The 8,597-nt window shown below is 37.5% G+C and overlaps 1 protein-coding gene across 1 annotated transcript; it reads left to right on the top strand.

The window, feature by feature from the left end:
* The first annotated feature begins 1,175 nt into the window (after positions 1–1,175).
* Positions 1,176–7,489, top strand: LOC105141730 (polyamine oxidase 1-like). The gene is made up of 10 exons (XM_011049060.1): positions 1,176–1,279; positions 1,371–1,620; positions 1,784–1,903; positions 2,028–2,089; positions 2,282–2,436; positions 3,940–4,083; positions 5,360–5,509; positions 6,319–6,573; positions 6,729–6,810; positions 6,920–7,489. Exons 1-10 carry the CDS (start codon positions 1,228–1,230, stop codon positions 7,129–7,131), a joined length of 1,482 nt encoding a protein of 493 aa, XP_011047362.1. The 5' UTR covers positions 1,176–1,227; the 3' UTR covers positions 7,132–7,489.
* The last annotated feature ends 1,108 nt before the right edge of the window (positions 7,490–8,597 follow it).

The following is an 8,597-nucleotide window of genomic DNA, read 5'->3' as shown; positions in this document are numbered from 1 at the left end:
TAATTCTCGGGTCCATTGAATACTCTATAAGCTCAGTAAGCAGGTAAAACATATCGGGGTGGCAGGTATGCATAGAAAGAATCGAACTTGGGTGCAGAGGAAGGGAACAATCCTTGTCCCTATCAGACCACAACCTTAAATACAAGAATCAATTTTTTATTTTACAAGTTAATGTGTCTTTTTTTTATGTGTTTCAATTTTCCCGGTTTTTTTTTTTAATTTTGAATTTTTTTTAATGATTTTTAATGTTATTTTTAAAATTTCTCAAGGTTTGAGTTTATTTTTTTTAGGCTTTCCAAAATTAATTTTTCCAAGATTATATCTCAATAAGACGCAAACACTCACATCTAGTTTTTTTTTTTTTGACGCAAACACTCACATCTAGTTTTTTTTTAAAAAAATTATCTTCTAGTTTTTTTAAAACATAAACACAAACTCATCTTCTACTAGGCTGCTATACCAAATCCACAACTAGTTTTATATTGTGTTAGGATTAGTTGTACCAGCTGATATTAATTCTTAATTGGATCAATGACGGACGAGAATGTGTTTTTTTATATACTAGGATGAATGTTTTGAAAAATTAAGAAGGGTAAATGGCCCCCTTCACCTGCACCTAAACAACACCCCCACCCCCCACGTCTTCATATATATAAAAAAGAAGAGTAGACTTTCTTATAATATACTAATAATTATTATTTTAGACTTTCTTATAATATACTAATAATTATTTTTTTTTATAATATACTAATAATATACTAATAATTATTACTTGTGCTTTCAGCCGAGAAAAATAAAAATAATACTAGACCGTCACTTGGTCTTTCTAACAAAAAATAATCTCTTTCTAACAAAAATAAATTGCAACATCTTCCTTGAGAATTTTATTATACATAAGTAATTTCTTCACCTATTTATATATTTATATTTCTATAACCTTTTGAATCTCAAAAAATAATTAATAAAATATCACTAATAACTCCATAAGCACAGCTAAAATTTTCGCATATTGAGATCACATTCTAAGTTTCGATCGAATACCGGCACTACCTACCTATTTCGACGTCAGTCAACCCGGTCAGACTCATGATGATAGAGAAAGAGACACACGTCCATCGCCCACCGTTAAAAAATAAAAATAACAGAAAAACACCTATATAAACCGACTCCCGCTATTTCTTCATATCTTGCCATCAAAACACGCACACCTCTCCCCCTCTCCCTCTCATGGATTCCCCTCCACGCTCCTCCGTCATCATCATCGGCGCTGGAATCTCCGGTAACTCGCAACCTACACATACATACGTACACGAACACTTGTAATTCGAGACTGAAGGTTAAGCTATTTTGTTCTGTTTCTTGTCTTAAAGGTGTATCCGCAGGAAAGGTTTTGGCGGAGAATGGAATAGAGGATATGGTGATTTTGGAAGCTTCAGACCGTATAGGTGGTAGGATCCGAAAGGATAATTTCGGTGGCGTTTCGGTTGAGCTTGGAGCCGGTTGGATCGCCGGAGTTGGTGGTAAAGAGTCCAACCCTGTTTGGGAACTTGCTTGTCAATCTGGCCTCCGCACTTGTTTCTCTGATTACAGCAATGCTCGCTATAATATCTATGATCGCAGGTATCTGTATCACGGCTCGATTCTGAGCTTTCTATTTTTCTTCGCATGTTTTTTTTTTTAAAAAAAAATTGCTGTAAAATGCTCCAACATTTGGACCGTTGAAATCTCAAGAATATATATTTTTTTTCGGACGCTAAAGAAAGAGGTTGTGTTGTTGGTGTAGTGGGAAAATATATCCTAGTGGAGTGGCGGCAGACTCGTATAAGAAGGCGGTAGACTTAGCAATTGAGAATCTGAAGAGTTTAAAAGCAAACCTTGCCGGTGAAGTTAATGAACCGCCTAGGTAAACTCCAAGCCTTTAATGTGATGTTTTGGTTTGTACCGCTAAAATTAATCGATAAAGATATAGTTCTTGATGGTCTTAACTAATTTTAATCTTAAATTTTTGATGTTTTGTGCTTGTTTAGTTCACCAAAGACGCCAATAGAGCTTGCCATTGACTTCATCCTTCATGACTTTGAGATGGCAGGTTGGTTTTCCAAATGATTTTACACTCTATTTTCTGCTTGTTTCCTAGGAAAATAAAGTATCTTGTTAGTCTGGTTTAGCTTGTAAAACAACTAGTACAGATTAATAACCACAAACGGGTTTATTTTCTTTTATTGTAATGATTGATTGAAGACAGAAACAGAGACTCTAATGGGTTATTTTGTGAAAACAGAGGTAGAGCCAATATCAACGTTTGTAGATTTTGGAGAAAGAGAATTTCTAGTAGCAGATGAAAGAGGCTATGAGCACCTGCTTTACAAAATGGCTGAGAATTTTCTTTTTACCTCCGAGGGCAAAATCTTGGACAACCGTCTCAAACTCAACAAGGTAATTACAACAGACAAGAAAGAAACAAGAGGAAAAACCTTTTGATTTCTATTTTATTTTTTTGTTGTTTCTGATTTGTTCTGTTTTGGATTTGTTTATCGCTTTTAAGCAATTATTAAGGCAAGGGGGCACAGTTAATTCTTAATAGAGTGAAAACACCAAAGAAGGAACAGCAAAAAAGAAAACGAAAAAAAATAAAAATCGGAAACTGTGCTCTGTTCTGTATGCATGCAGATGCAAAGCTAGCTTGTAGCTGTTAAGATTGATCGACCAACTTCCGGAGCTTGCAGATAATGACGTTTTAAGCCTTTTCTTAAATATTCTTTTCTTAATACCGTTTTGCCAAGAATCCAGCAATTTTATTTTCTGGGTTCTATTATTTTTCGAATATTTCAACAGTGGTAAAGTTATAAATATTTTCCCCTCATATCATTATAACATTGGAGCTACGAAAGGAATATTTTTGCTGGGCTTTTATTGAAATGTTCACCACCTTTCATGGAAATGGACTCTGTCGATTAGCATTCACTACTAGTATTATATTATATTTTACATAATTTCAGTCCGTGGAAAAGCTGAAAGGAAACCAAGTCACTAGCTATCCAGCCAGACCTAGAATTTCCGGTCTTTGACCCTTTGCTAAATATCCCGATTATGAAAACAAACCAAACTTTCAGTGAACTTTTTGAGTGAGGACCCCTACATAGAGCCATTAAAAACTGACCCACCAACATGCTTCGTTTTTCAATCATATAGCCATTGAGTGGCAAAAGGTTCCTCGTCATCTTTCAATCAGTAAAGTGCTTTTTACCGCTTTTGAATCTGTAGGTCCATGAACACCAAGTTGCTCTAACACTGACAAGAATTAGACCACTACGGTTAGGAGGTTGAGATGTCATATCAACTCAAAGAACACGAGATTAGCTAGGCCTGTCAATTTCTTCATTTATGTTTCCCGTATTCTGTTGCCTAAAGCGAAATAGAAGGGGGGGAAAAGATTGCCTAGTTTGCTCTAAAAAGTCAGAGCTCAGAACCTAATGAAACCTTAGGGTGATTGAACAGTGAGCTATCACTGCAATATTTTTTTTAATAGATACATCAATTAGATTCTTCTTCGACTCTGTTCCATCTCCATCTCTTGCTTTGACTTCACAGAATCTGATCATTTGAGTTGTAATAATTGTTGATTTGCTTGGATTCTGCTAGGAGTACTATATTCATTTTTACCATCTCATGGATGAACTGTATCTGGGCGCGAGTTTCAATTTGATTTTTGTTGAATTTTTGTTTTTTTAATTAGCTGGGCGCGAGTTTCAATTTGATTTTTGTTTTTTTAATTAGTTTTTTTAAAATCTTTTTGATATGGTAATTTCAAAAATAAATTTTAAAAAATTAAAAAAATATATTTCAAAAGACAATCTAATATTCTCCTATTCATCTCTCACTATTTTTTGGTTTTTTTTTTTTAATGCATGATGATTTTGTGGCACGTTTTTGGGGCAGGTTGTCAGGGAATTACAGCACTCGAGAAACGGCGTTGTTGTGAAAACGGAGGATGGTTGCATCTTCGAAGCCAATTATGTGATTTTGTCAGCAAGCATTGGTGTCCTCCAGAGTGATCTCATTTCCTTCAAGCCTCCCTTACCCGTACGTCTTCTCTTCCTCTATTTAACTTACTTAACGAGTCATGTGTGCTTCTTCCAAATATCCATAAATAATCCCTCTCAGGTGATGGTTCTGATACCCTTTTATCTGTCTTGATGCACTCCGCCTTCGTTGTCTTTATTTTGTTTCCCTTTTGTTTGCAATGGTCACATCCGGAGCTTTCAATTTGTCTTGGTCCAATGGAGGGGAATCTATTACCTGTATAGGGACTAGGACCTAGGCCCTGGGGGGTGGAAGTAGCAGGATTCTTCCTTCGATATATAGGGTTGTGGCCCAGGAAATTAAATACTATCATTAAGTAGAAGAGTCAAGAATTCATGGCAGCTAGGCCCTGTATTAAACAAGGTTTAGGTGGTGTGATGATGCAAAAGATAGCTTTTCGAGGTGGCTTACTGTCTTTATAGAGAGCAAATACCGTGGGTTGAATGTCCGGTGATCCACAGAATTGGTAACCCACAGGCTCACAAATGGCTGGATAGCTGTTCCTTGGTGGATCATTTGGTTGAACCACCACGCGTAGGGCCCTAACGAGACAACTCAAGTTTTTATTTTTTATTTTGTAACAGTTGTTTCCCATCAACACTCCTAGTGAACAATGATAGCTAGGGATCTGTTCAAAGTAAATTAATAAATAAAATCAATGTCAGGGATAACTCTTTTTTCCCCTTTTTTTCTTCTTTAACCTGGGCCTACATTTGGTGGATTACTCTTGGACACACTGGTGTGTCAACTCCAACATCTAGCCATGAACCGTACGTAAGAATCTTTGTGATTTGATCAAGTGACCTGGGATACAGGCAAGTGAGCAGTTTGTGTGATGTAAGATTATTGCTCTGAAAAGGAAGAGCTAAACATCGCAAATTACAAGGCACCGGTTAAGAATCTTGCGGTTTGATTGCTTCAATTACGTAATTTTCTTTTTCTTGCCTTGCCGGACTTTCAACGGAAAAATCATTGTCAAATCGCCCAAGCCTATGTGCTGTAAAATACACAAGGGCTAAGCAGGTGATCTGTACCTTCTAGTGAAGGTTATAGGATGCCAATCTGTTCACATGATTTGCGTAATTTGTTGGGTAGATCTTCCGGGAGTGCCTTAGAGGAGTATGAACTTTTATTCCTTGATCTTAAATTGAGAAAATACGTCACCTGGATTATTTTTTTCCGTAGGAAGTTAAGATATTAAAGCTGACTCGCATCATATTATAAGTAATTGTTCTCTGTACAAGTATTTATTAAATGAAATAAATAAATAATGCAGAGGTGGAAAACAGAAGCCATAGAGAAATGTGATGTGATGGTATATACAAAGATTTTCCTGAACTTCCCATACAAATTCTGGCCATGTGGTCCCGGAAAAGAGTTCTTCATCTATGCTCACGAGCGAAGGGGATACTACACCTTCTGGCAGGTTATTTCTCCTCCTTGTTTTCGCTTCCCAAGTTGCTGCTCCCCATTCTGCATTGCTTGCTTCTATTGAGTGGAATTTGAAAACAATTGTTTACATTTGGAACTTCTTGCCCTTTTCAAGACAACGATTCAATTCTGTGCCTGTACCAACGTGCCTTGCATTTAAAATTTCCAATAACAGCAACTCCAGGCCAACGTTTAGTCTAGCAAGTCAACTTGTCAAGAGACTGCATGATGTTGATATTTTATTTCCAATCGAAATACGCATACAGCTTGCTGCTTGGCAACTTAGATCTAGCGTCAAACAGTTTCAGCATCATGATAAAAAAATGTTGATTAGCTTTCTTGCACAGATAGCAAACTAGAATCTCTTGCATTATCTGTTTTTTATTGTTCTTCGAGCTATGACGCACCTGGTGTTTCTGTCATTGTAATAGAGCTGGTGATATTAGTTTAATTGAGGGAATCGGTTGCGATGTCAACCTGTTCTTACTTTCTATTTTTCTATGCGTAGACATGATAATCAATTTTGAGACCCACAATATCAAAAATTATGTCCTCTCACTTGATTAGGAGAGGATTGAAATAATTTAATGATCATCTGTGGTCTATTGCGGAGGCAATGTGGGATCTCACTAACCCCATCATTTTCAGTATTTTTTTATGTAATATCAATGCAGATTCTATGCCGTTAAAATGGCAAATAGATTTGATTTGATTAATAAGCATAGTATCTCTTAATAATCAAATCATAGTTAGTAACTCTCTGGATTTATCCAAGCTGGCTGCTGATTTTTGCTTTGTCATCAGCACATGGAAAATGCATATCCTGGTTCGAATATCCTGGTCGTGACTTTGACGAATGGGGAATCGAAACGCGTTGAAGCACAGTCTGACGAGGAGACGTTGGAAGAAGCCATGGGGGTGCTTAGGGACATGTTTGGACCCCATATACCCAATGCCATTGATATACTTGTGCCCCGCTGGTGGAACAACAGATTCCAGCGTGGCAGCTACAGCAACTACCCCATCATTTCAGACAATCAAGATGTTCATGACATTAAGGTATTTCCATCTTATTTCTGTTGCATGTGTTCGTCTGTTTTCACTCTGGCTGTACATGGCAATTCGAAGTTACAAGTTGTTTCATAGAAAGGGAGGGGAAAAAATAAATAAGAGTGCTCTGAAATGCATTTCTAAATCTTGCTTGTTTTGATCAGGCCCCAGTAGGACGCATCTTCTTCACCGGTGAACACACCAGTGAACGATTTAGTGGTTACGTCCATGGTGGATATCTTGCTGGTGAGAATGCAGAATTTCCTTTTAAGACTTATAATGGAGGAACTCTATATGCCAATGTGCTATCTGGATCTTACATTTTATATATATATATTCTTGATCGTCTAAATAGGTATTGACACAAGCAATTCACTATTGGAAGAAATGAGAAAAGAGAAGGAAAGAAAAAGTGAGAGTCAAACATTCTTGTTAGAGCCCTTGCTGGCATTGACAGGATCATTAACACTCACACAGGCAGAGGCAGTCCCAAGCCTTCATAAATGTGACATTCCTACAAACCTGTATCTTAGTGGCAAGGTTGGTCTTCAAGAAGCGATATTATGACTAGATGGACCTACTAACGAATCCAACTTTGATGATGCTAGCTAATGATGATAATATGTTCGATGTGAAAGGAGCTGACTGGATCAATTTGGACCCAAATTCAATCCGGATCGTTCATGCCCTTCAGAAAATAGAATGAAACGGGAAAAACTGCAGGAAAACAGGCAGATGTATGCGACGAGGTGAACAGACATGTCTAACTCCTGATGCTTATAGATTCGTAAAGGGCCTTGCCTGTTTGGCGCCTGGGAGGGGATTGTTTTAGGCATACATGTAAAATTGGCTAATTGGGGATCGATGAAAACAAAGCAGACTTCTGATTCTAATTGTACTAGCCACTTGTTTATACAAGAGAATCCCTTCTTCCAAAATCATCTACCTTTTGAATTGTGCCGCAACTTGGTGTCTGTCGCACTTGCAGCATCTATAGCGATAACCAGTCAGATAAAATATATACGATGAACACTGGATAAAGAAGTTCAAGGCCGTCTTCACGTCAGATTTGGACAAGGCCGCGCTTTTAAATGGAATAGTGAGAGAAACGAAGCAACCAAAAGATTCTCTGTACAGCCTCAAATAAGAAGGGCTCAGATAAGATCAAAACATGCTAATTGTGATAATTTTCTTAAAAATATCATTGTTTTTAGACTATTAAAATAGTAAAATATCAACCAAAATACTTTTTTGTACAATGCTTTGGCAATAGGAAGGGCATCCCTGTTGGCCTTCACAGGATAAATCTTGGTATCCGCTTGCAGTTTCTTTGAGAAGGCTATCCATTCACAGGATAAATCTTGGTATCCGCTTGCCGTTTCTTTGAGAAGGCTATCCATCCTTTTCTTTTATTTTCTTCCAAGCTTTTCAATCAAATGATCAAAATAGGTTGAAGCTCTGGGAGATAATAGTCTTCTCATAATTGGTTGAAGCTCCTGGAACAAAATTGTTAAGGACATGCTCCTGCCTATACATGGAGCAAAAATTTCTTAAAAAGAAAAAGGAAGAGAATTCCCGGCACGTGCCATGGAAGGCCACGTGATCAGCTATGGAAACAGAGAGCAAACGCCACGCAAGCAAGTGCTCACAATACAGTGCACCACATCCTCGCGGAACCCTTTAAAACCCCTAAAATTTAAACCCTCAAAAAACCCTAATTCCGCTTAGCTTCCAGTTGGAGAGGGAGGGAGGGAGCCATAAACACTAACACCCAGATTCCCTAACTCAAAAAAACCTCCCATTTTGTACATATATTAAACAAACAAACACGAAAACCCACAATTTTGAATAAGCAAAGATGGAGGATGAAACGGTGAACAATGTTATGTGCCAGTTCACAGACCAAGAAGGGACACCGCTGGGAGCTCCTTTATATCTTCCTCAGAACGCTGGTCCACAACAACTTCAACAAATCGTTAATAAGCTTCTTAACAACGTAAGTTTCGATTTTTATTTGTTTAGCGATACTGGGT

The sequence above is a fragment of the Populus euphratica genome, unplaced genomic scaffold, assembly GCF_000495115.2.
Source record: "Populus euphratica unplaced genomic scaffold, PopEup_1.0 scaffold127.1, whole genome shotgun sequence".
Lineage (NCBI taxonomy): Eukaryota > Viridiplantae > Streptophyta > Magnoliopsida > Malpighiales > Salicaceae > Populus > Populus euphratica.
Note: the sequence above shows the minus strand (reverse complement) of the source record. Positions and strands in the feature narration are given on the sequence as shown.